This window comes from Chelonia mydas, chromosome 1 (genome assembly GCF_015237465.2).
Source record: "Chelonia mydas isolate rCheMyd1 chromosome 1, rCheMyd1.pri.v2, whole genome shotgun sequence".
NCBI lineage: Eukaryota > Metazoa > Chordata > Testudines > Cheloniidae > Chelonia > Chelonia mydas.
This window is the reverse complement of record NC_057849.1, coordinates 39,721,325-39,749,274: the sequence shown is the minus strand read 5'-3', so window position 1 is coordinate 39,749,274 and position 27,950 is coordinate 39,721,325. Positions and strand designations below refer to the sequence as shown.

Sequence of the window (27,950 nt, the reverse complement as noted above, 5' to 3'; positions counted from 1 at the left end):
CCCAAAGTCAACAGCGGTACCAGAGCATCTGACAGTACCAATGTCGAAGGCAGTGAAAGCCACCATGGAAGCATTTGTGGTTGTGACTGCAGCAGCGCAAAGGAGGTTCCTAGTATGAAGGCCCTCCATGCCAATCCCAGTACAAGCCCTGCTTACACAACCTGTGGAAGGGAAACATTGGGTTGCAGTGCCGACAGACCCAAAGATTCACCGGCTCATTCAATCAAAGGGGCTATAGTTGGCACAACCTGGCAAAGTCCTGGACCAAAGGAGAGGTCAGGACCAAAAAGCAGAGGTGGTCTATAGCTGCCCGGTATGTCGCCAACGTGGAAACAGTCAGTGCTTGCATCTCCCTCATCAGTACTGGACTCAACAGACACCCAGAGTCAACGATACAGGGTTTCTACCCTCCCTATTCAGTACCGGGGAAGGGTTAAGATACCCACACCACCACACATGCCAGCACCAACTCTGCACCTCTCCACACTTTTACTGGGGGAGGTAGAAGAGTCACCCTGAGACCTAGAGCAACCTCAGTTGGTCTTATGCAATCTTTTCCTCAGCACAGTTGACAGGGAATGGCTTCTCCATTTCTTCAGAGAGGAGCCTGCTCCAGAATGTGAAACAGCAGCGCTCCTAAAGTTCAAGGGCAATCTCCGACTCAATGAGGACCTTGATACCAATGCAGGCTGCATGGCCTGTTCAAGCAGGCGCTTCTTCAGGCAAAGGTCCCAAGCCACTTGAGTCCATTTCTTAAACAATCTGCAGATCACACAACACTCCCTGATGTAGGCCTCACCAATACAGAGCAAGCACCAACTGTGGAGATGGCTGTTGGGGGGGACACTGTTTAAACCCCACCACAGGCAATAAGAAGAAACTCAGGGGCGGTCAGGGCAGCACCATTTCATGTAGCCAGGAGAGGAGCTATAGCCACAAGGCGCAAGCACCCCCCGCCATTGGTAGGCAAATTTCTCTGGTTCCACTGCCCTGGGAGCCCACACACCTAAGTAGAATACATGGCTACATGTACTCAAACAATATCTTATTTTCTTCTGGTAATTCATTTACTTTTCTAGGGTCATTCTCTGAGTTGCTTCCTACCTCTCCCAGTACTGGAGAGTATGAACTTCAACAACAAAGACGACAGGAAAGGGTGCAGGGTCTACTTCGATTGGAAGTGTCTCCCATGTTTAACATACGTTTCAAGAAAGTTTTCCTGACATTTAACCTAAGTTGTCCTTTACTTAGTATCATTCCATGTCTTGATTATACCCACTTGTGCCACCATAAATAACTGGCCTCCCTCGTGGGTGTCAACACACTTTAAATAATCATACCTAAATAGTTTGGTCAAGCTATACCTATTCTAGTTTTTTTTTTTTTTTTTTTTTTTAAATTGTTCCTCATCTGTCCATTGTCTATTCATTTGTAACTTTTCCCCAGTTATCCTTTAGTTTAATAGATCTCTTTCAAGCGCTGATGCATCCAGGTATATACAGTACAGTTTCACTAGTGCCATATTAAAGAGGGACCAGTTATGTCCTTAGTTATGAAGGACATTTAAGAGTACCTAGGCCTTAGAGTCCCATGTCCATTTAGGAGCTTATGTCAATGGGACTTCACCTCCTAAGTGCATTCATATTTTTTGAAAATGAGACAAGAGCTTCTGTCTTTTTATCCAATGTCCCTCTAACTCAAAAACAGCATTGCCTTCTCTTTCCCTGTCTCTCCCACCACCACAACGTAAAATGAAGGATCAGCCACACCAAATCATGACCCATTTGTCCTGGTTCTCTACCACCAATCTCCCTGCCAAAAGGCATAACATTTTGGTCTGCACATAATTTCACTTCAATCCTAAGAAAAACTGTACATACATTATGAAAACTAGTTCCAAACATTTTTAAGTAATATTTATTTCACACATAAGGATTAAGTAGGTAGGTACAAATATTGTGTCAATTCTAGTTTACGAGTACTACATATTTATAAAAGACCAGTTGGTATATGACAATTACAGTACATGATATAGTAGTTTTATACAACTCATAGCAAAAAGACAGACCCCCACTTATTATACAATTCTTGCACATAAGTGGAATATAGTCACTAAAAATTTTAGTCATACCACACAGGATGATAACCTGCTCAACAAAATACTAATGTAGCCAAATGCTTCCCCATCAACCCCTGTATTACTGTTTTGACAAAAGGAGGATTATTTCTATATTATTTTAGAAGTCTGTCCTTCCTTTCCTATGGTGCACTCCCCTTGAAAATAAAATGACAGAGAAAAATCCCCAGAAAGAGGTCTAGTACTATTGTGTGAAAGTAAATATATTTTATCTATAATTACCTGTTGCTAGCAATGATTGAGCTTTCATGGTCAAAATTCCTTTAAAAGATTAAATTGATAGACACATTCCACACAAAAACCCATTACTGAACAAGACTATACATTTATACTTCTCACAAGAAGCACCCACTTAACAAAAGTTAATAATCATTTTCCAAAATTTCCTCAAATGATTTCAAATTCAAGTTAAAACGTAAATGCACATTGCTAGTCAGATTTGTCATTATAAAATTAATTATGGCCTGAGACATTTTGCCACCCACACCATACACCATCAGAACAATTATACTCTTTTGGAATGTACCTCATTTAAACAAGAATTTTAAATCCACCATTCACTGTCTATAATATTTGAAAACCTACTATGAATTACATTTGGTCACAACAACCTGGGTGGATGCAAACTGGCACTAGAGATTAATCTTTTCACAGCTCATTACCATTCCATAAGCCATTCACCCCCCCATCATCAGATACATAATAATCCTTTCACAACATAAGAGATTTTGCTGATACAAAGTCTGCCGATGGCAATGGATGCAGCAAAACTATCCAGGTCAAGGAGAGAGAGATTCACTTCCAGATCAGCATGCTATTGCATAATATCCACTACTAATGGTAAAGTTGCAATCCCCCAGCACACAATAGAGCACAACATCCTGTCAAATGCCATGCCACCTCATCCTCTCATTAGCATATGGGGATTTAATGCCTGAACACAACAGTACAAAAATATCTAAACAGACAAATGACAAAGTACACTTTGCAATGAATGTATAATAGATACAGAATTGTCGTTCCACCACTCATAATTCCATGCTCACATGGCATTTCATCAATGCACGTTTTAGGTTGTGTGGGACAGTCCCAAGTTCAAAGTTAATCTTGTGGTCTTTTTGTTCCTTCATGAGTGCTTATTCAACGTTTCTCCAAGTCTTTCCATGGCTTCTGTCTATGCCTACATTTTTAGTATCTCGAAAACCTATTTTGCCCTTTTTTGGTTTTGCTGTGTGATAAAACAATAAGGCTTATGTTATGCTTTCAGTTGTGCTGTTTATACATGTATACATTCCCAGAAATACTGTCTGAGTTCTGTACAAGCTCAAAGAAGCAGTCCAAAAAGGGTAAAGGCAAGCAGCACTTGACATTCAAAAATGGAATAGCAATATAAAACAGAGATCAAACATTATGGAGCTTTTTATTCATCAAATATAATGGAGCTTTGTTAATTCAATACTGGGCTCCCTCTGACTGATTGTATTTCACCAGCTTCAAAAAGTGGAAAGAAATGAAGAAGAATCCTCAACACAGCTGGGTGCACAAACATCTCAAAGAAGCCTTGGTAAAGTAACACATCATCTCACATATATAAAGGTTTACTCCAAAACTACAGAAAATATAGGCATATGTTACAAGTGGAACATTCATTTCAGAAGTCCTAAAACACAGTCCCTAGATGCATAACACTGCAACACCATGACAGCTCAGATAAAAGATGCACGCTATAGAAAAAACTAAATTTCTACAGTGGACCAGCCCAAAAATTAATAAATAACAATGGTTCTGAATTATCCTGCTAGGTCACAAATAGTTTGAACAGCACTCCAACCTTCCCACTAGTGTTAAATGATGGCTCACCACTGCCTCCTAAAGCAAACGCAGGGGGCAAATGTTGTCTGAAGACTGGAATGTAAAAAAAACAAGACTTGTTTCAAATGCTATAATAATTTCAGGAGCACACAGAAGCTAAGCAAAGGAGGACACAAAATCCTTCAAACCTTCACTCATGAAGGAATATAGGTAAAGCTTAGCTTTGGACTTGGGATTACACTGGAAAGGAACTCAAAGCATATCCAATGTACAGGTAAACAATGTGATTAAGGGAATCAACAGCCATGTCCAGACTGCATGGCCCATATACATTTTTAACTTTACGTAAATGTCTAGAAGTGCAAGTAAATGAGCTTTTATATCTAACCAAGCACTAGTGGGTTGCACAATAGGTATGGAGTTGTCATGCTCACCATAAATAAATACATTAAGAATTAAAGCCTTCACTAAAAAGATAGAAGTTTTCTTCCTCAGACTGTTTTAAGTCACTAGTATTTTTGGTTAAGATACATGTCTCCTTTTACAATAATAATTTATTAGTAGAGTTCCACTCCCACAAATGCACATACAAATTCACATAGGTTAAACAGCTGAGTCTTTGAGGTTTGTCTAAATATAGAATACAAACAGTCTCAAGCAACTTAGTTAATCAAGAACAGAATGCATCTTAGCAGTACTAATGTTTGTTTTGTTTTTTAATTTATAGGCTAAATTTCATTTTTTTATAAATAGAAGAAGTTACCTGTTTATATTCACCAACGCAGTTTTGGCAGCAGAATCTTTTCTGCTGACCGTCAATCGTAAGGATATTGTTTCCAGCTCCTTTACTGGGCAAGTACTCCCCACAATGTTCACAGCAATTCATTATTAAACCATTCGCCATTCTGTATCTATTGAAGCAGTGGTCACTACACAGCTTATGAGTCATGTTCTTAAAGCTAACTTCATGGCGAATCTAAAAAAAAAACAACCCAAGATTCTTCATCAGTGCACTACACTTGACAATCACAACTTAAAGAACAATACTTGGTTCAACTGGAACCCTAGATAATATCGTGACATATGCATTTGAAATAACTATAACAAACAAAGCAAACTCTGTCTCCTTGCAATCTCTGGGCAAAAACCTAGCCCCAGCTGTTCTTGAGGCCTTGGAAGCCAATCCAAGGTCACAGGGTTGGATTCACACAAGGCTGCTCAAGAGAACGGGGAGCTAATTTACATACATTTTCCCCACCTGCACTTTATACACTTTGTTGGCAGTGAGCAGGATTTTTAATATATTTGGCTTTTAATTTACAAGGCTGTCTTGGGGCTAAAAGGATGAATATACATGGCTATGTAAGCTTGGCCCAGTATTTGCATCCAGAACGTAGTAATCCCAGCTCAGTAGAATTTAAATAAGAGTATATTCTACTATACAAACTATCTTTACGTTACTCAAGGGGGACTTACCAAAATATGCAATTAGAATAGAGAAAATCCTGAATTGTTTTGATGGCAACATTTGTATGTAATCTACTGATTAGTATCAATTACTATTGGATTTATACTTTGAGGGCCCTCAAAATAGTTACTGAAAAATGAAATATGAGAGAAGCAGTAACTGTTTCTAGTTTCCTCCCTTTTAAGAATGCAAGAAACCAGGGGCCACCCAATGAAATTAATAAAACAAAACAAACAAAAGCACAATGCATAGTCAACCTGTGGAACTCATTGCCCTGTGATGTTGTGAAGGCCACAAGTATAAATGGGCTCAAAAAAGATTTAGATAAGTTCATGGAGGATAGGGCTGTCAATGGTTGTTAGCCAAGATGGTCAGGGATGCAACTCCATGCTCTGGGTGTCCCTAAGCCTCTGACTGCCAGATGCTGGGACTAGACAACAGGAAGTGGATCACTCACTAACTGCTCTGTTCTGTTAATTCCCTCTGAAGCATCTGGCAGCGAGCACGGTCAGGAGACAGGATACTGGGCTAGATGGACCATTGGTCTGACACAGTATGGCCATTTTTATGCTCTTATGGAGATCAATAGTGAACAATTCAACATAAAATTTTTAAATGACTAGCTGTCTAAAGAAAAGCCTTGCCTGCAATAATCAGCAATGAAAGTGAACTCCAAAATGTCAGCGGACTACAAAAATGTCAATAATGCACAACTGTCTTCATAGATTTCTTAAATTTAAATATGCAATAAAGCAATTTACAAAAATTCATGTTATCTAACCATTATAAAACATGATTGAAGATGGAAAGAGATATAAACTTGCTAAATATATTAAGCCTAATTACTGTAGAAATACAAAAAACCTGAACAACTTTAAAAATAGACATTTTACCACTCTTTCCAATCAACTTCTTAATAATAAATGTTCTATTAGGAAGTAATTTAAGAGTTGAGACCAAAAACTGAACCAGACCTCAGTTAGTTTACCACAGATAGTGCATCTTGACTTATTCAAGATTCCTTTTGAGGGATTATGCTTGTCTTCATAGAAGGACAAACATGATGTACTGCAAAATTCCTGGAAAGACTCACTGGAATCAACTTGAGCAACAATGGTGCCTTTCATTGTTGTTATATCTCTGAAAGACAAAAGCACTAGAGCATAAAACTTTTTTTTAAATAGTATTTCATAACAATATAATTGATCCTTTTTTCCCCCCACCATGCACTTTTAATTTCTCGGATTCTAAATAGCTTTTGGTTCAAAACTATTTTCAAGATGGTCCCACTGTACTGACATCCATCAATCACTCTATCTGTTGCATTTGTTTCTCTTGAGTTTAATACTATTTGCTAAAATATAAATAGTTCTGAGCAACTTTACATTCACATTGCAAATCGACCATTAAAACAAAGCAATTTCTGTTGTATATCCAAAAGAATACCAGGCTGTATGTTTTTCCCTACATTACTTCCAATATTGAAGATACAGTATTTGTAAAACAGCTTTTACCAATGAGCAGTTACCGGTTGAGCATATCTAGCTTGTTTTACTTAGTACATGCAAAAGATTAAATTTTAAACATAAAACCACAGATATTTTTTAAACAAAAGCTGCTTCCCAATAAAAAAAAAAGTTTTTTTTTTAAACTTAGTCAATAAACATCTATTTCCTGCCCCTCGAAAACCCATAACACTGCTACAACTAATATCAGCACTTTATTTTATTATTGTTGGAGATTCTTTTCTTCTGAAATAAGACACTGAAGAGCTGTCTTTTTAGCTATAGCCAGAAATTTTTGTTAAGACCAAAACTCCACTCTGAATTTGCCTGGTAAGTTTGGATATTACAATGCATCATTTTAAATAAAAAATAGGCACAATTTATAGAAGTAATCAAGCTGGCTAAAGAAGTTCCAAATCACCAATCTGAATATGGAGTACCTAGCTGTAACTGATTAAATATTCAACTGAGACAGTCGACTATTTTTGGATTAACCAAATGAACAGTAATAAATTACTCTGAACTAGTCCTTCATACCTCTCATTAAAAGTCAATTGCACTATCGTGTTCTGTGACAAGTGCAAGATACACTTGGTCTTCAGCCTCATGCTACACTATGCACCTTAACATTTGCAATAATCTCAGTTGTATGCCTTGTTGCATGCTATTCCTTCTGCATTTATTGTTTGGCCCCATCTGCAAAAATAGCAGGGCACAGTAATAATATTATTCACCAATTTACCAATTTTTGGTTTAATCAAACATCTAAAGTTACATTAAAATGTTCTTAAAGTAAGCTTGGTTTAAAGTCACTCAGTTTTAACTGCAGGGTGTCTATGAATCCAATTATTTCAACATGTTAGATTACTTGGTTTTCAGATGGAAGCAGAGTTTTTAAGAGATACTTCTAGCTCCTAAAATGAAGAGCCCTCTCCAAATCAGATCGATCATACATTATAGATATTCATCAGAAAGTTGTGGTTAACAATAGACACAGAATAATAAGCAAACTCAACTGACAATGGATTAGTTTAATGGCTTTGAACACACATGATATTTGCTAGTGAATTTTGCTGTTACTTCACAAGAACCTTATTCCCATAAAAGTAAAAGCGTGAGTCTCTACAGCTTAAACTAAAGAGCCAGATTCTGTAGCTGGGGCTGTGGTACATCCATATCATCTGTGCATAAATATGGACCAGAGGGTTCTTTTCTCCCTCCTCTCCCCCACATCTCCCCCATGGAAGTTATGAGAGAGGAAAAATATCTCCCTTTTCCTTACAGGTACACAGCTTTTGTTTTTTATGATTACTGATGCAATGGAAATACCATTCAGCAGCATAAAGCAAGAACTGACTGGGCAGGTCTGGAGGTCAAGTGATACCATGTTGGGGACGGACATGTCCCAAAAAAGTCTATCCCGTTTTCAGTTCTAAATTTATAAACTGGGAGGAACTGAAAGCACTGAAGACATACAGCCTCTGGAGAAAGGGAATGCAGTAGGCTGCTCTTTAAAGATTGCTTCTGGAAAAGGCATGGACTGCCTGTACAGTGAGACACCTTCAGATCTACCCTTATCTGAAAGGATGTCAGCATGAAGCTGGGCCTTTTGCAAGAGGACTACAAGATGACTTGCTTGTGTACTCCACAGAAACAGAATGCTAGCACCCCTGCCCTGACAAGCTTACAAAGTGTAGCACCAATTGGGCCAACATTTACAAACGTCCTTAACTTTTAGCACGAGTAGTTTCACTGACTATGATCAGAGAGAAGAGCATCAAAAAAGGAAAAAATTCGCAATTTTAAATAAAAGTTTGAGGGGGAAAATAATGAACACATTAGCCAAAATTTTCAGAAAGTGATTAACAATTTTGAGTGCCTTAAAATTTCTGAGTGCCCAACTTAAGACCTACTGAACAGCTGGATTTTAAAAAAAAAATCCTTAAGGGGTCTTATAGGGGACACCCAAAATTACATCACTTCTAGGAAATCTTTGCCAGCTTCTCTAAATTTCATCATCTTTTTGAAGTCAGTTGATATCACTCAATTTACAAACAGCCATTCTAAACCTAAATTAAAACCTAAGTTAACAGTATGTTGTATTAAAAAAAAACCACACTAAACTCACTGTGCAACATCATAGTTCCTACTTTTTTCATGTGCTCAGAACAGATGGTGTTGCCATCTTAAAACTGGGGGGGAAACTGGCCAACTTTCCCATAGTTATGGCATTGAGACAGTGCAGCAAGATTCCTCCCTATCCAGTAAACCTGATACTGAGGGGGGACCGCCGGTGGAGGAGGGGAGTGCAGGAAATACAGGATCGCTAACTAAAAAATATAGGTAGCATAGATTTCTACTCTTGTTTAGACTTGAAGCTAAGGCAGTGTTAAACAAGGGCAACTTTGTCCAGGCCCTGGCTTCCATACACAGATTTACTCAGCAGTTGAAGACTACGGGGAGAATTTAAAAGACTAGGGCTATGTCTACACTTAAACCACTACATCAGCACAGCTACAATGCTGCAGCTGTGCCGCTGTAGCGCTTCAGTGTAGACAACTCACTGTAGCAATGGGAGGAATTCTCCCAATGCTGTAGTTAATCCACTGTCCCAAGAGATAGTAGCTAGGTAGACAGAAGAATTCTTCTGTCGACCTAGCACTGTCTATACTGGGGGTGGTAGGTCACCTTTGGTACATCACTCAGGGGTCTATTTAACTTTTTAGTGTAGACCTGGCCTAAGATATCCTCAAAAGAAAGAAGTTCAAAGATGACCTCATAGGACTTCTCTACAAATCTGAGCCTTTAGCATTCAAAAAGACTTTGACAGACCGTCCAAAATAATGAATTAATCAATAATCTAAGAACTGGACACTTCAAAATTTTTCTCTATTTAAAAATGAAATGTTTTTAACGTGGCTGTTCTTTTTTGCAACCTGTATCATCCTACCCTCTTAGAATCACCACAGAATTAGTTGCAGGAATGGGGAGATGAAAAAGAATTAGCCATGAGTTTTGAACATCTTAATCGAAAGAGAAAGATTAGATTCAAATCTTATTTATAAATGGTATAACTAACTGAACAATTCAGAGTTTAAGAAGCAGCTAAAATTTGTATTATTTAATTGCATATTCAGTCCGTCAGTTATCTTTAGGCAAAAGACTCATTTATAGCGAGATATATTATTTTCTACTATGGTTGTCAAGCAATTAAAAAAGTTAATTGTGCGATTAATCACACTTAAAATAATAGAATACCATTTATTTTTTATATTTTCTATATTTTCAAATATATGGATTTCAATTTCAACACAGATAAAGTGTACAGTGCTCACTTTATATTTATTATAAATATTTGCACTGTAAAAATAAAATAGATTTTTCAATTCACCTAATACAAGTACTGTACTGCAATCTCTTTATCGTGAAAGTTGAACTTACAAATGTAGAATTATGCACAAAAAATAACTGCATTCAAAAATACAACAAAATCCACTCAGTCCTACTTCTTGTTCAGCCAATCGCTCAGACAAACAAGTTTGTTTACATGTGCAGGAGATAATGCTGCTCGCTTCTTGTTTACAAATGTCACCTGAAAGCGAGAATAGGCCTTCTTATGGCACTGTTGTAGCTGGCGTTGCAAAATAAATATTTACATGTCAGACGTGCTCAAGATTCATATGTCCCTTCATGCTTCAACCACTATTCCAGAGGACATGCATCCATGCTGATGATGGGTTCTCCTCAATAACGATCCAAAACAGTGCAGACTGATGCACATTCATTTTCATCATCAGAGTCAGATGCCACCAGCAGATCTTTTTTAGTGGTTCAGGTTCTGGTAGTTTCTGCATCGGAGTGTTGCTCTTTTAAGACTTCTGAAAATATGCTCCACATCTTGTCCTTCCAGATTTTGGAAGGCACTTCAGATTCTTAAACCTTGGGTCGAGTGTTGTAGCTATCTTTAGAAATCTCACATTGGTACCTTCCTTGCCTTTTGTCAAATCTGCAATGAAAGTTTTCTTAAAACGAACAACATGCTGGGTCATCATCCGAGACTGCTATAACATGAAATTTATGGCAGAATGCGGGTAAAACACAGAGCAGAAAACATACAGTTCTCCCCCAAGGAGCTCAGTCACAAATTTAATCAGCACGTAATTTTTTTTAATAAGCATCATCAGCATGGAAGCATGTCCTCTGGAATGGTGGCCATAGCATGAAGGGGCATATGAATATTTAGCATTTCTAGCATGTAAATACCTTGCAATGCCAGCTACAAAAGTGCCGTGTGAACTTCTCACTTCGTATTCTGTGCTGTAATTGAAATTAATATACTTGAAAACGTAGAAAACATCAAAAATATTTAAATAAATGGTATTCTATTATTAACAGTGCAATTAATCGTTATTAATTTTTTTAATCGTTTGACAACCCTAAGTATAACTATTTTGCAAGTCTAATGTTACTAGTGTACAATTCTTAAGCTCCCCAGTGGTTCTTTTAGGCATTCTGAGTAATGAATCAATAATAAATTTCAAGGTGAACTATGACCTTTAATTATTTATGTCTAGTGTTCTGCATTTTCAGTTTTTATTTGTAAAAAAAATTTGGAGATTTTTTGTTTATTTTCCAAACAGTAAAACTAGGATGAAATCGGGTTAAAAAAATGTTTAAAAATATGGGGAAAACGACTTGCATAATATACACATTTTACTACAGTATAATTGAAGCTTTTTTCATGTACAAAAGGTATTTTTTGTCTAAGAGAATAGTTTTTCCAGAAATCCCGGTTTACATATGCTCCCATAATTTTCTTCAAAGTATTCTCACTTATGTTGAGCCTCTTGCTGTCTTGGAGGTAATCCAACTTTAAAAATAAGCGCTTTGCATCAGTAAGATCCAGAGGGTACAATCAAAGCTTGCCATGACACTCTGCTGAAGTCGGGAAGTTTGTTTTGATTACTGTCCCAAAAAGCCGGCACATGCAGTTTTATACTGTCAGGTTAGGCATGTTCGTGTAAACAGTAAATTCTCCTTTCAGATTTGAAATTCCATCATTAGTGGCAAACGGCTGAAACATTCTGGCATAACTGTCACAGTCTGCTGCAAAATTCACTTTGACGAAAGGGTGCAACACCTGGATGACATTCCAAAAAGAATCTTTGGCACCAAACACTTCAGGGGTCAGATTATGCGCCATGATCGTCTCCCATTTCTTGCTGAGTGTTGTGTTGAAGGTTTAGAACACATTTGGAGTTCTCATCTCCTGGAGTCAGAAGGATTTCCAGAAACAGCTGGGTTTTCTCACTGTATGTTTCTTCTGCAGCTTTTGTACTCAGTTCAGCTGAGATTTTGGTTGACAGGATCTGGTAAACATCTGTATGGGCAAATGTGTTGGCAGTAGTCAGAGAAAGCTCCAGTGTTTTCTGTGTGTCACACAGTGATCACAAGTTTTCAACAATGAACATTACCTTGATGCGCAGAATCTGGCGGCCACATTCTGGTTATTTGCCAATCTCTTCAGAGTTTCTGCTTTGGAACCAACAAACTCAGGATGATATAGGAGATGCATCAGCACAGTCCATGTGTTATTTACATGACAGGCAGTGAAGTACACACTCATCCACCAATGTGCCACAACACAGGTGTCAGGCAGTCAGCTCTGCACTCGTCTCGTAATGTGTAAAACAAAGTCTTCAAACTTGTTTGCATGCTTGAAAACAGCCCCAAACCCAATGATGCAAGATTTCACATCTTTCATTTCTTCTGTAGCAGTAGTTGTTGACAGCACAACGTTAATCAGATGAGCAGGATAGGCAATACATAGCAGCTCCAGTTTCTGACCGAGTTTAATCTCTCGTGAAAACTTAGCCATGTAGGGTAAACACAATCTGTGTTTGTTGTGGCCACATTTTCCCAAATTAGCTGGTATATCTCAAATATGTCAGTTACTGCTATGTTGACAAAACAGCTGACAGCAGAGGGGATGAAATGTCACATCAGCACAAAACAATGTGGGTTTATTCACTTTGAAATAAAAAAAACAAACAAAAGGCCAAGCATTGGACAGTCCAAAGCATCAGGAGACTCGTCAAATCAGATTAGACAACACTTTCATCAATTTGTTCCATCAGTTTAGATGCTAAAGCATCGTCATTTTCTTTCAGGTACTTATGAGTGAGGTTGTCTGCATTAAGAAGGACTTTTGCTCCTGGACAGTACTGTCACACAAAGTCACCACCAGGCCCCTCTGCAATTAACAGTGACTGTCCAGCAAAACAAAGACTACGCACAAATTCATTGACACAATCATGCTGTGACCTCTCTTTCATTAAAGCCATGGTGAAAACTCCTGATATTGACTGTTTATCTCAAAGTTCACTTTCTTCTTTAAGCTTCTTATGTCACTTGCTTTCGACATGCTCCTTTATTCTGTCAGCGCAAGCACTGATCTCAATGCTGCAGTACTTGCAATGCAATGCAATGCATCCTCTTCGTTCCCGTCTTTACTTTTCTTGAAAATTTCTAAGCACTGATTTTTTGTTGGTATTCAGGCACAGATTTGTGCTTTTGCCCCACGTTTACCTTTTTACCTTATCTATCTTTATCTGTGGAGGACTGATTGTTTAAATTTAGCGCCACTCTAAACAGACACAAAACAATAGGCAGGCAGCATGTCTCTGTGAGCCAATCATACCGCATTATTAACATTGTTTGATTTTTCTGACCTCCACTGTGTGTGTGTTCTGAGTTTTACACTGAGTAACTGCTTCAGTCTCAGAGATACAGGACACAACCATCATGTAAAACATTAGTGTTTAACAAAAATAAACACTCAAAAAAAATATTGAGTGGATTGATGAGGGTATAAATTAATAAAAAAATTAATCTCTTAGTTTAAAAAAAATGGTAATTTAATACTATGTCTAAATATATTTAATCACTTCTGTAATACTGCCCATATTACACTGCCTTGACCCCAAAATGGGATGAAGCCCCCATTCATGCCTTCACTATTTCAACTCTGCTTTCTGTAGCTTCCACAAGGCCCCGTTCTCCAGACTCCGGCAGGTGCCCACCCCTTCACATATACAGAGAAGTATGACCCATCTGGCTCCTGAGTGATTTCAGGAATGAGTTCATAATTCCTGGGCTTCTTTTTAAGACTTTCTATATATATATATTATATATATATATATATATACATATACATATACACACACACACACATCTCTCACACACACACACACATATATATGCGCAATAGGCACTCTCATAGGCTTGCCAGCTTATTGCTCGTCTCCCTCTCCCTTCCAGCCATTGCCTAGGCCAGGGCTTTCCCCCATAACTCCCAGTAGATGGAACAGTCTTCCTATGTTTCTCAGCCATGTCTTTCCAAATCTCAATATTTTTTTCTCCTATGTATTTGCCCCTTGATGTCATCTTTTCCCTCTCACAATGGAAGCATTTATATAATAAAATGTTTTCACTATTTTTTCTTGTGAATTTATGCCATATTGTTTACTGTACTATATTTTGTAAACTCTTAGAAACTGTTTATATGAAAAAAATCACTAAACCAAAACTATTGATTTGTATCTTTAAAGAGAAGAAGCTCCCCTATACTGCCTTATTTTGAATTAGAGAGTTGACAATCAAGGAGAGGTACTGTACTTTCCTTGATTATCTCTAGACATGCTATAACCATGAAGGATTACGTATAACGGTAACTTATAAAGGATTAGCCATTTTCAACCAAATTTAAGGTGGCCCTACACTTTGTGGGGAAAAATATTTTTGTAGTCAGATCTTACAAGTGTCATATACTTAGTTATTAGATTTCAGAGTGGTAGCCGTGTTAGTCTGTATCAGCAAAAAGAACGAGGAGTACTTGTGGCACCTTAGAGACTAACAAATTTATTTTGTTAGTCTCTAAGGTGCCACAAGTACTCCTCGTTCTTTTAGTTATTAGAAATGCTCCTTAACATTCATAAAGCAGATATTTTTGCATTTAAGTATTAAGGGAACAACTAATAAAACATCCCTTACTTTTTACACATAACACAGAGTTTCTTTGGAGCAGGTTTATGCGAGAATGATGAGAGGCAGGCAGTGGAACAAAATAGGTGAGCTGATCCTTTGCGCTGATATGCAGTCTGTCCCTTCTGCAAGGGTTTTTTGCAATTTGCACATGTGACTTTAACCTGTTTAGAAGGTTGTTGTTGTGCAGACGGCTGAAAAATCTGTTTAGGAAGGGAGGCCACTGGTGACAAGGAATCCACACCTGGTTGCTTCTGATTTCTAGGGAATGAAGCTGACTGGGATATCCAGGAATCTTAAAAATACAAAATACATGGAAAATTAAGTGAACAGACATCTTTCAATATACAAAATAGATTTGATTATATGAGGATAATTTGCTAACAAAAGTGATTAAGAGGGGGAATTGGTTATCTTGGAGGTATATGTAAGCCAATTTAAAAGAATATGCTCAGTCAGTATGTTTAGATCAATGGCATTGTTCTCTGCCATCACAGGAAATTCCAAAACAGGGGAGCATCTAAAGTTGCCCATTTCCTAGGCCTGGAGACACCAGTCAGAGTGATTAACACACGTGTAGTTTGTCCACAAACTGGCATTTGAACCTTACTCCTGAGGGCATTCTGTGCCAAAAAATTAAAAATTCTGCACACATCAATATTTTAAAATTCTGCAAGTTTTATCTGTTAACAAATAAATGCAGAGGCTCCAGCATGGCAGTGGGGAGCATAGTCCACTGGCTGTACAAAGCTGAGGATCACCCTGCAGCCTCCCCAGCCCCGGAACACGGACTCAGTGGTGAGGCTGCACGTGACCCTGACACAGCACAAGGCCTGGACCTGCCCCAGAAACACCTGGGGCCTGTGCCAGGCGCACTAGGTGTGGGGCAGGCAGGCTCAACCAGACAGGATCCAAGTGTGGAGGGGCTCAGTGTGGGGAGATCCAGGTGTGGGGTGAGAGGATTCTGTGTGGGACAATCCGAGTGCAGGCAACTCAGTGGGGGGTCTAGGTGTGGAGGGATCTGGTTGCACAGAGGCTCACTGAGGGGATTACAGGTGCAGGGGCAATGGGACCGCAGGGGCTTCCAAGTGAAAGTGGTTGGGGCTCAGCGGAGGGGTCTGGTTGTGAGGGTCTCAGCAGGAGGGTCTGCCAGTGGAGTGGGGTTTTGGGGGAGGAGGGGATCAGAGTTCAGATTGTTGGGGGTCAGTGGCGTGGGGGGGTCTCGATGGTGGGGCTCAGGGTGATGCACAGGGTGGGGCTCGAAGGGGTGGAGGTTTGAGTGCAGGGAGCTCAGTGGGGGGTGGTCTGGGTGCAGGGGTGGGGGTCAGTATGGATGGCTGGGGGGGTTCTGGGTGTACGGGGTGAGGCTTGGCAGGGGTTGGGCAGATGGTGGAGCAACTCCTCATACAGTGACCCCTACCCCTGCAGCTGAGGAGCGATGGGGGCAGGAAGAAGGGGGGGGGGGGGGGGGGGGGGGGGGGGGAAGAGATGCTGAGCTTCCGCAGCTTGGGGAGGTTTCTGGGAGTGGGTCTGACTCAGCCCCATCCACGTCTTGCAGGGGAAGAGGAAGTCCCATCCTCTCCTGCCTCCAGCCCAGCCAGGACTATTAATTGATCCCTCCTCTGGGTAGGAGCCACTGGCTAACGTGTCCCCAACCTGGAGGTGATTTACCTCTCCACCCACTGCTCCGGGTGCCTGAAACAATGTACCTGCGCAGCTAGGGAATGGTGCATGACTGCTCTTGCAGCTTCACTATACTTCCCTATCAAAAAGTCATTGCAGCAAAGAAATCTGCGGGGGACATGAATTCTGCGCACGCGCATTGGCGCAGAATTCCCCCAGGAGTAGAACCTATAGACAAATATAAAATTGTACCAATTGCATTTAAAAGTTCAAAGCAGAGAAGTCAAAGCAGATGAAATCTTCAAAATGGAAATTCTATTAGAAATTTCCATTTTCTAAAATATTACTGAAGAGGTTTATAAATTTGGACAGATCAAATGTCTATCAGACTTGGGTTGTTATCAAAGATACTTTTCATGTTTTTATTTTCAAAGCAAAACCCTAGATTTTCAGTAGATAGAAAGATAACATATAAAGAGATCAGAATAAGGTTAAAACTCTTCTGATTTAAAACTTCTGGTATTACATATAAAAATAGTAGATTTGCAACTTCTGAAGTAGTTTCTCAGTCCAGACTCTCTGGCCCAAAGGTTTTTTGTATTACAATTAAAGACAGACAAAATATATTCACACCAATCACCACATGTATCTGTATCATGGTTCCTATGGGAAGCAATTACTATTTTACTTTAAAATCCATTTCAAGGCAATAACTATCAGTTAGAACAATGAAAATCTACAGGACAGCAAAAACTGATTAATTCTCAAGATTTTGGTCTTCTCAGTAGGGAACAATGAACCTAGAAGATAATAGTCCAAGTCCTTGCAGTACCGAAATTCCTCCTCAGAACATCCCCTCCTCCCACCTAGCACTGGACAACACAATCCCAGAGTACAGAGCCACTCTTAGACAATCAGTCATTTTATAGTTTACATGTTGCAGGGCCGTTCGCATCACAATTTCATTTGTCACACAGGAAAAGAACTAAAAAAATAGCATCCCTATGTCTCAATTTTTAATATCTTACTTAGGTTCAGAAGACAAACTTCTGGCAAAACTATTCTACTATAAAACCCTCTTTCGAGACATTTCTCCAGAATTTAAGCTTCCATTTTGATCAACTAAGGTTTTAGGCCCTGACAATGGAGAAAGTTCTATAGGATGCCAAGAGTAAGAAGTATTATTTTAAGTATGAAAAATTTCATTATAAGTGAATTTCCTTTACATTTGAATGATCAATTTATTTCACTTAAAATATCAACATGCCAACTATCACCAGTAACTTCAGAGCACCTAAACTTATTTTTTGAGCCTGCCATTCCATTTTTCTAAATGAATGTTTCATAGAAATAATGCTAGAGCCTGGCATGTATAAACAATCTTATCTTAGACAACATGTATTTGCCATAGTCCCTAAATTAGAGGGAATGTGGCATTTACCCTAACCTATAAACTGAAAGCACTGACATCTGGCAAACTGCACTGCAGGACCTTGAAAGGTCTGTGGCATCTCGAAAGTTTGGTCCAGTATCAACAAGTTAGTTTAAATGCATAAACATTTTTAGTGACTCTCCCTGCACCTTAAAACAGCTGGTATCAAAATAGCCATACAGAAACAAAGAAAAAAAATGTGTGTAAATTCTGCAGATTTGGAATTAAAGTTTTTAGGTGAAAATGACTACAGCTATTCTTGATGCTTTCTAAGGAATCCATCAATCAATCTAATGAAAGACTGCCATATTTTCCAATAAAGCACTGTATTTTTAAGAGACCATAAAGATCAAGCCTTACTAAGTCTGCTGCACAATTCTTGGATAAAAGTTTCAAGGACTCTAAAATTTATTCTTTAAATATCCAAGGAGTCTAAAGTTCTTGTTTGGAAATCCAGGTTACTGTTTGGGACTGCGTCTTTGCCTGCCCTGTTGTCTGTCACGACAGCTGTCATGGATGTCCTATTTCCCAGGCATGCAAGACGCATTAAATGTAAGTTGGCTATTAGAAAGCTTCAATTAACATAAAGTGGAGGCGTTATGGGGAGGACAGGGGGAAGAAGCACAAAAACTTTTTTGTTTGTTTGTTTTGTTTTTAAAGAATGTGCCCCACACTGACAAATCTAGATATGTTACCACAGTACTTACAGTTTAAGGAGACTCACGCAAATGCAGACTCCATTTCTGGTCAACTACCTCAGACTGACAGATATATTTCTAGAAAATACCTAAATAAGCCAGAACATTGAGACTCTCCCTTTTTCATGTGTGTTTGGAATGGGAGTCCAGACTGGTTCCTTTACATCCAGAACAAGGAAGCACATGCCCAGAAAAATTCCTGTACATGCGACTACACCACCAATATTACTTAACTGATGCTTCATGGGCCCTATGGTTTGCAGATTTCGTTTTTGGTTGAGACTCCAACTTGCCACTCACGCCTCCTAGCCCCTTCCACAAGGCTACAGTTGGCCTTGAGATTCCCCTCACATCTTAAGATTTCAAGTGGACTTCCCTCCTTTCTGCAAGGGAAATACCATAAAATGTAGAAACAGTAAGTGTCTAATCTTAAAATGGGACTTCTTGCTTTTTCCTCCTGTGTCTTTCATTTCTTTATTCCACTCTTTTCTCCCTCATATTTGCACTCCGTTCACTTTATTATTCTCTTCCAACTCTCTTCACATTCTTGAGCCTCACCACTTTTTCCTCCTTCATCTTTCCTTGTATCCCACCACCCTCCTTCCTTTCTTCAAAACCATTCCTAAATCCTGATCTCAGCACAAAAAAGGTGTCTCCCCTTCCTTGGTTCATTCCCATGTTGCCCCCAAGTCTCCATTTCTTCAGGTTGCTCTCCTCCCCACCCCACAAGTGCTCTGTTAGGAAACATCTTTTTTTAGTGTCTGCCTTCTGTAATGCCCTCCTGGAGTGACAAGCTTTATGGGTGCTCAGACTGATACTGCTAGAGCTTACGGCTCTGAAGCATTCATTTTTAAAGGCTGCTCCCCAGAAACAATGGACTTACTTCAAGTCTTAAGACCACTCTGCTTTAGAGTCACAATGGACTTAATACAACAATGGGCTGGACATAAGATTTGCAAAACTACTCCAGTAGTTGGAAATAGTATCCTTTGTGCCAAGTTTTCAGTTATGGTGAAAGGCAGGAGCAGCAATCATATGGGGAGATGGTAACATCTGAGAGCATGTAAGATTTTTCTATCCACTTCTTCCACCATATCCCTGCACCACAGGATGTTGGGGAAAACATCCTTGGTAGCTATACTTAAGATGGAAATGCTTCATGATATACAGATTTCTGATCGGGCAGGACTAGCTTGTCAGATAAAATGCTGACAAGTATTCACTGGAGGGTCATTCAAAAAAAAAAAGGGGGGGGGGTTATGAAAAGGAGAGCAGAAACAAGTTACCCAGAAAATGTTTCCCCTACTTTTGTAAATAAAACCTAAGAGATCCACACCTACCGTGTTTCAGTTGTTTCTCCTGTAAAAGTAGTTTCCACTACAGTTCTCTTCTCTCTCCCCCTCTCCTTCCTCCTCTCGTTTCTTCTTCTTTTGCTCCTGCTCTCACTTGACTTTTTCCTTTTTTTGCTTGCTCTGTCTCTCCCCCTTTTTACCTGTGGTAGTCCTTTCTGCTCCCGCTTCTCCCTATTTCTTTTCCCCTTCATTGTGTTCTTTTCATGTGTAAGGACCACAAGCGTAGAAAAGACCTTTTTTATTCCCTCCAGAAGACAAGCAACATTTGGAAAGTGCAACAGATACAGACCTTTGCAACACTCTCTCAGCTCCCACCCCATTCTGAATCAACCTTCCTTCTTCCTTCCCTTAGTTGGCCCTCTTCACTGAATTTCAAGGAAACCTTGCCTCCTCTCTTCCCCATTAATCCAGGGTGCCAGAACTCACTCTACTTCATGCTGCTAGTACACCAGTTTCCATATTTTGCAGATTTTTGGTATGCACCTGACCTGTCAACCAAACTAGCAGCCATGCACAAAGCCTTCTGGGCCAGCAGTAAAAGAAGGAATTTTCTGGTGCCTTGGGCAAAGCCATGTGCTGGTTTTGAAAGGTATACAAAAGGCATTATTTTGCATTAACAGGTATAAGAAGTCCCCATGTCTTCCACTTGTAATGTCACAAAAAACCAATGCATTTTGAGGTCTTTAGCGTATCAAGTACCAGCAAATGTCACAAAAATGGGAATGCATTCTTCCAAAAAGAAGTTAAAAATTGATGTGAACGTCCAAACTATCTAGAGACACTCGACACAAAACAAAAAAACTCTTCAGTTTTGAGTTTCGCTTTTTTGTTACAGTAGATATGACTGATTCATAAGAACGGACAGAGCCATCCCCAAACTACAGAACTTGTCAAGTTGACATGAATTTTGCAAGTTAGTCAGGAAACATAGCATTTCCTTTGCTCTTATTTTGATAGAAGTATTTAGTTTTAAGTTAATACTTCTATAATGCTCTATAAAATGTATTAATACACTCTGAAAAGTAAGTTTTGGTGCTACATGAACTAGAGAACTCTGCTATCAAGATACTTGTTGATCTAGATAGAAGCTACCAATCTATCTGAGAATTATAAAATTAACATATTGGCAAATTGTGCTAGGTTCTAATACATTTGGATTCCGACTGAATATTTTAGATCACCTTTGAAATGATCCCAACTAGTCTCCGAAATTATTACCACTACCAGGGAAATAAGGGGAATTCATACATTTGCTACTGGCTTCATCTGAGATAGTTTTCTACAAAGCTAATTTAATAGGGCAGCAATGCACTGACTGACACGGAGAACTTAATCTTCATAATGTGAGATTAAAGCTTCATTATTTAGGTGGAAGTTTAAATTCTGCAGAATGTGAACTCTAGAAAACTGCAGTTGCAACTGTCCCATTTTGCTTCTAGTGGAACCTGTTGTTAGCTAAGTAAGGTTTACTGCTATTCCTGCTGTCCTAAACAAAAACAAATTACCCCTAACAGCATATAGCACATAAGTTTTAGCACAAGTAGTACTAAAAGGTAACATACATATAACTATTAACAGTTATATTATGGGAACACCTAGAAGCCACAAGCAGGTTAGACCTCAAACGTACCAGACATCACACAAACAAAAATTACATACTTCACAGAGCTTAAATTTAAAATGCCAGCTGCTATTATGATGATTCGATTAATATTCTAGGGCAGGGGTTCTCAAACTGGGGGTCAGGGACCATCAGGGAGTTGTGAGGTTATTACATGAGGGGTCGTGAGCTGTCAGCCACCACAAACCCCGCTTCACCTCCAGCATTTATCATGGTGTTAAATATATTAAAAAAGTGTTTTTAATTTATAAGGGGGGGGTGTCGCACTCAGAGGCTTGCTATGTGAAAGGGGTCACCAGTACAAAAGTTTGAGAACCACTGCTCTAGGGTCTCACGCTTAATCCTTTTGCATATCAAATACTATTCAAAGAGCATGGACAACAAAACCTGTAAATTAAAGCTTTTCCACTTTGAGGGAAAATGGCTTTGATGCACAATACTAGCCACAGAACTTCAGAAACAGAAGCTTGGCTCAAATACTAAGTCCATGAACAAATGTGCACTAATTATCTAGGTGCACACATGCCACCTTGACTGCACACTGGGTTCCATGCATCCCAAGTCAGTTACACATAAAAATGTGCATTGTCTTTTTGAAAGATGAGGTAATTATACACAAAATATTAACGGGGGGAGGGGGAGGGAGAATTCATTTTTCTAGCTAGTTATTAATCCAAGACAAGTTTACAGATGTATACACTTCATCTCATTGATTGAGCAGATTCTACTCATGCACAAATAAAATGACAGATTAAAAAAAACCCAAGTTCCTTTTCTAAGAATGAAGTTAAGAGTGTATGTGTGCATGTGTGTATATTAGTAGCTCTGTACTTTATATATAAAAAAATTAATATTTTGGACTGTTCAAATGTTATACATTTTACAAGCTTCGCAAGGTATTTAAACGTATGACTTACCAGGACTGTGATGAGTCACAGATTCTCCATTTTGAAACACATCTCCAGCCACATTCATTCTACCAGGATTGAAAGGTCCTACACCAGTCTTGGTCTGTGAAGTTAAAGATGGGGTGTATGTTTGTATATTAACACCAAAATTACTTGACTGCAGTCCGTTAGACACATCTCCCAAGTTGGTATTCTGCAGTGATGTTACATGTGTAATCATTAAGTTCATGTCACGCCCTTCAGTATTTTCTAAATGACCATCATTCACAGAGCTCATACCTGTTTCTAACGTGGTAACATTAGCAATCTGAATTTCAGAGTCTGGTTCTGTGGTTATACCACTATTACCTATTCCTGCATTTACCTTACTTCTTGAAAAACTGGAAGCTGAGAATTCCATATCGCTGGATCTATTTTTACACTCTGGAAGTCTTCGTTCATTAAAACTGGAAGCATTCTTCTCTTGTCCTGGATTTGTTTCAATATCTTCTTCATCATCAATAATAATTGTCTCACTTATACTTCCCTTTTGAGAACTTAAGTCTTTTGAAGGAGGAAGCATTTTGGAATCATTTCCTTGAAGCTCGTCGCTTTTTGATGAAACAAATGCAGTATTTCTCTGATCAGATATCAGTGATGTAGAAGTCTGTGGAGGTTGAATAGGTTCAATAAAAACAACATCATCATCATCTTCTATAGATGGGTTTTGGAATTTATTAGTTCTAGAAACTAGAGTATTAGGCGGACCTCCAAAAGAATTTCCTATATTTGCAAGACCGGTTGCCATGGCAGTAGTTCCTAGTAAACCAGAAGTATGTTCAGACAGTTCTAATCCTCCCAGAGAACTTCTGTCCATTCCAGATAAGCTGTTATGTAAGTAAAAGAGAAACAGTAATTTAAGTACAAGATTTAATTTCTTAAATAGCAAGTATTCCATAAAATTTAAAAAGTCTAGTCTTTTACTTATTTTCTCTTCTTAATTAGATCTTAATGACAGCTCAATATCTCTATCTTCTCTTTCATAAGAACTTTTACTCATTATGCTACCTAACACCACTCCCACATCATAACACACTAGTAAGAATGGAGGTCCATTACCAGTTTCACAGAAATTTTGCCAATAGAACAGCTATGTGCTGTTAAGTTTAGCAAGATAAATGTTGGAAACATCAATAGAATTTAGCAAAGTTATCACCTTTTTGTTGCCATTTAATACTTAGGCTTAATTTCCTATCCCCATACCCCACACCTCTCTTGTATGCACGAGGTCAAATAGCATTGCCTCTGCTCAACTGCAAGGCAAGATCAAGAACACGGATATTTTAAGTTACCAGTTTTTATTCCTCTTAAAATGGTATGAAAACATTTCAACACCAAATGCACAAATTACGTGCCTAGTAAAGGACTTGCTTTGCATGGACTAACTAATGCTCTCAAGGTGTAGGCTAACCAAGACTACTTCACAGTCTGAATTAGAAAGCACAACCCCTATCACACAGTTCCAGCCCAGCTGAAGAGTGGTGGGGGAAGGAAAAGAGGGTAAGAGTACTTAGAGTACCCTTGGAATAGCTGGAGGCTAAAGGAAGAAAGAAAAACATTGACTTTGCCACCCTTTAATTCCGACCACTGCAAGGGATAGGAGAAAGAGAGGCTCATTTGAGGTCCTGGTTCCTTCTCTAATATTCTTTAACAAGTTGTAAGAGATTCACTTCCTATCTCCTCTCTTCTCAACATCAGATGCTACTGCAGGTTCCTTCATCCACTACTCATTTTGTACATGGCATTTTGTTTTCAGATGGTTATTTCTGTGGTTTTGGGGAGGCTGCTGGGTTTATTCTTGTAGACACTGGCAAGAGTACAACTGTATTTTTAATAAGCCAAAAGAAACTTTAGCCCTGGATATTTTCTTTTATGTATTATATAAGACTAAATATATAATCAGGGCCAATGGAAAGGACAGAATAGAAACAGAGTTCACAGCAGCTGTTGGTAAATGAACTGCATTGGTGCTGCTGCAGGCACTGGGAAGAATATAAAGGTAACTCCATGACAGTATACTCAAACACATACCTGAATCTGCATGTGTGATACCATCAAATCTTTGTGTACTTTATGACAGAAGATTATTCAAGGCTGGAAAAATGTCTCTGTGGATTTCTGCAAGTAACTTTTTTTTTTTTTTTTTTTTTTTTTTAAAGGGGGTGGGGAGTATTCCCCCCCCAATACTCACCCATCCAGAAATCCACTGCAGCCTGTTTACCTTAATAAGTTGCTCTCAAGTGCTCCAGTGTAGGGTCTATTCCTCTTATACCAATTAACTTGATGTGCTTGGTTGAAATGTCCTGAAATAGATCCAAAAATAAACTCTCATGATCCTAACATACATAACAACAGGTTCTTCCCCCACCCCCACTGCCCAAAGTCTTACCAACCAGGATAACAAGTCTGTTTCCTTCACACCAGCTCAGAGTGTTTAGAAAGACTTTTTAAAAGTGGTGTCATCCTTCTGCATAAGAGGCGCTGTCCAGCTCATAGTACTTAGAATTATTTGTGCTCTGGGTGAGTAAACCACTATTACGTAACAGTTCAATCATATAATGTTAACAAAATGCACTAATCAGTTTAGTTGTTCCTGGATGATAGATAAAACTGATTATGCTATTAGATTGTCCTAGCCAAGAGTCGGGAACTGAAGCGGTCATCTCTCCCAGAAGGTACCCATTCCAGATTTTACACTAGGTACAGTTTGTAATTGGAGAGCTCTTTAGTTGATACTATACAGATACACGGACATGTTCATTAAAAGCAGGTGGAGAGGACTGCAATCATTTTAAGCAAAGGGTACTAAAATTCAAGCAGCTCTCATAGCAAGTCTATATTTTAAAAAGCTGCAGCGGCTGCTGAAGCACTGTAATGAAGATGCTACTAGACCAACAGGTGAACTTCTCCCTTTGGCACAGTTAATCCACCTCCACAAGAAGCGGTAGCTATGTCAACTGGAGAAGCTCTCCCATCAAAGCGCTGTCTACACTGGGGTTAGGTCAGTATAACTGCGTTGCTCAGGGGTGTGGATTTTTCAATGCTAGGAAGAGGTTTATAAATTGTAGAGAGATCCTGCCAACTGTTATCCAGTCAATATTCTATTCTATCTATTTCAGTGCATCATCTTAAACAGATGTTTATCAACATCTATAAATTAAACTCAAATCCTCCCAAGCCTACACATGTGTAGGTACATAAACTGCAAAAACTTCAGTGAAGTTGCATCCACTTACCCCAGGTCTGAATTTTGGCCTTTGACTACAAGGTTGTTACAGTGTGTTTGTCAAGGCAATTCACATACAGATTATACTTCACTTGGCCCATTTAGGTCGGTTAAGCCATTTGGCTATATTAGTCAGGCTTGAAACCAGGTGCCCCACTAATCACATAAACACTTTAATCCCCTTAATTCAGCTTCCTCTCATTTCTTTCTAACCAATGACATTCATTTCTTATGCATCTTCATTGTCTGACCCTTCTTGAGTTTGGCTCTCTCAAAGAGTTAACCTATTGTAGAGCTTTACTGTATGATGCTGTCAAGGAACACTTTCCAGTTTAATAGCATGATGAGTAACATTTCTTATTACTAACAACCTCAAAGAGCAGGAACTGAACTGCACTTATGCCCCATTGATTGTAAAATTGCTGCCTGTATGTAAAGAAAGGCTATGTTTGGATTTTCTTATTTTAAACACAAGAATATTGATGTTTTATTTTAGAAGAATTGCCAAACTTTGTAGAGAAGAAAACAGTCATGTTTTGGACCTACCAATCTCTGTGAATCGAAGTTACTGATTGTGAAAAAGTTCTTTAAGGAAAGCATTGTGAAACAGCATTCAATGTCAAAGTCGACATTGTCCAAAGAATTAATTTTTAGGTTTTTTTTGTGGAAGAGAAGAGGAGTAATGGATCAGCTCAGAAAGGTACTAATACCACGGGGAGTCCCATGCGCTTATATGCTTTATTCATAAAGTTGGGTGCAGTCTGAATCTGGCATTTACGCTGAGGGTAAAAACTCAGTGTTATGAAGGTACTTGGGGTGGCTTCAAGCTATAGCGTGAATTGGACCTTTTGCCCTAACTGGGTGTTGAAAGCCATCAAATAATTACTGGAGCCACTGCTGATTGAGATTTAACGGTTTTTGTAAGTGGAAGGCACATGCTCGTAATTCTTAAAGCATTTATTGAGGCCCCTACTCGAGAAAATATCTTTTTCCAGAGATTATCACTAGTTGGTTTCTTAATTTCCCTTATCGTGTCCAATTGGGGTTTAAGCACAGGTATGGGCTAGAAACAGCTTTAGTGGCATTAGTCGATGATTTCCTCCTTGCAGTGGATGAACCTAGAACACCTATGCCCACCAGATCAGTCAGCAGCTTTTGAAATCATTGACTATGAGGTTCCACTAACTTGCCTACTGACCTGGCAGGCATGAATTCTGTTTGGAGTGGTCCCATCTTTGGGAGATCAGAAAGTTACAATTCCACACCAATACCTTCTACTATGAGGCTTCTCTCCTATGAAGGAGATAGGTGTCTGTACTGTCAGCCCCTCCTGACCAACATGCAAATGCGGCCCTTGGAAGAGTTAGTGAGGAGATACGGGCTGTGATATGATCATTATGTTAAACATCACCCTGTACTTGGAAGAAATTATACTGGGGCTCCTGGCAGAGCATGCAACCAACATTTCAACTACAGGCAAGGACTTAGAGGATGTGGCCATGAGCACTGTTCACATTCTGCTTCCAAACGAACCTTGCAACAATTATCTATGCCTCTATCACCTGCAGTAATGCAGCTAACTTGAGCCTATTAAGAGATCACTTAAACTATACCTATTCAGAAAAGGAGAGTCCACTCATTAAATGGAGTATTACATAAATGCTTTAGGATCTACACTGAATGACAAAAGGTTAAAAATGATGCCCTAAATTTCACCCAGAAACCTATCTACAGAGTAGAACAATTTAAATCACCTTCATTTATTTTTTTTAAAGCATTTATTTAAACTAGGCTTTGTAAAGCTAATTTGAAATATCATCGATTTTAATCTGAAGTTAAAATTGGTTGAATTGCTTTTTTTACAAAATTCCACTGTCAGAACCTGCCCCAGTCCCTCTCTTTGCACCGACACCAGTCTTGTGAGTAAACAACTAATGGATCCCACATGTGTTTAAGTCATCTGAGCCTCCTCCACCCCCACAGACCAAGTCGTGACTAGTCACTTTTCCTAGGAATATGGAACAGCTTTCATGTGAGGAGAGATTAATTAAGACCGGGATTTTTCAGCTTGCAAAAGAGATGACTA

General features: G+C 39.0%; 1 protein-coding gene across 42 annotated transcripts in view; it reads right to left on the bottom strand.

The window, feature by feature from the left end:
• Positions 1-27,950, bottom strand: part of ZMYM2 (zinc finger MYM-type containing 2) — a 175,985-nt gene that overhangs the window by 114,749 nt on the left and 33,286 nt on the right. For 13 of the 42 annotated variants that reach the window (XM_007059128.4, XM_027821566.3, XM_027821569.3 and 10 more), the window contains 5 exons: positions 24,860-24,941; positions 22,609-23,465; positions 14,975-15,260; positions 6,392-6,557; positions 4,713-4,925 (listed from right to left, as the gene is read on the bottom strand). In XM_007059128.4, coding sequence (XP_007059190.2) covers positions 4,713-4,925; positions 6,392-6,557; positions 14,975-15,260; positions 22,609-23,455 — 1,512 coding nt within the window. In that variant the 5' untranslated portion in view covers positions 23,456-23,465; positions 24,860-24,941. Of the gene's footprint in view, positions 1-1,901; positions 3,366-4,712; positions 4,926-6,391; positions 6,558-14,974; positions 15,261-22,608; positions 24,942-27,950 lie in introns of those variants that run through there. The other 29 variants (XM_043530345.1, XM_043530420.1, XM_043530439.1 and 26 more) reach the window with 6 other exon arrangements.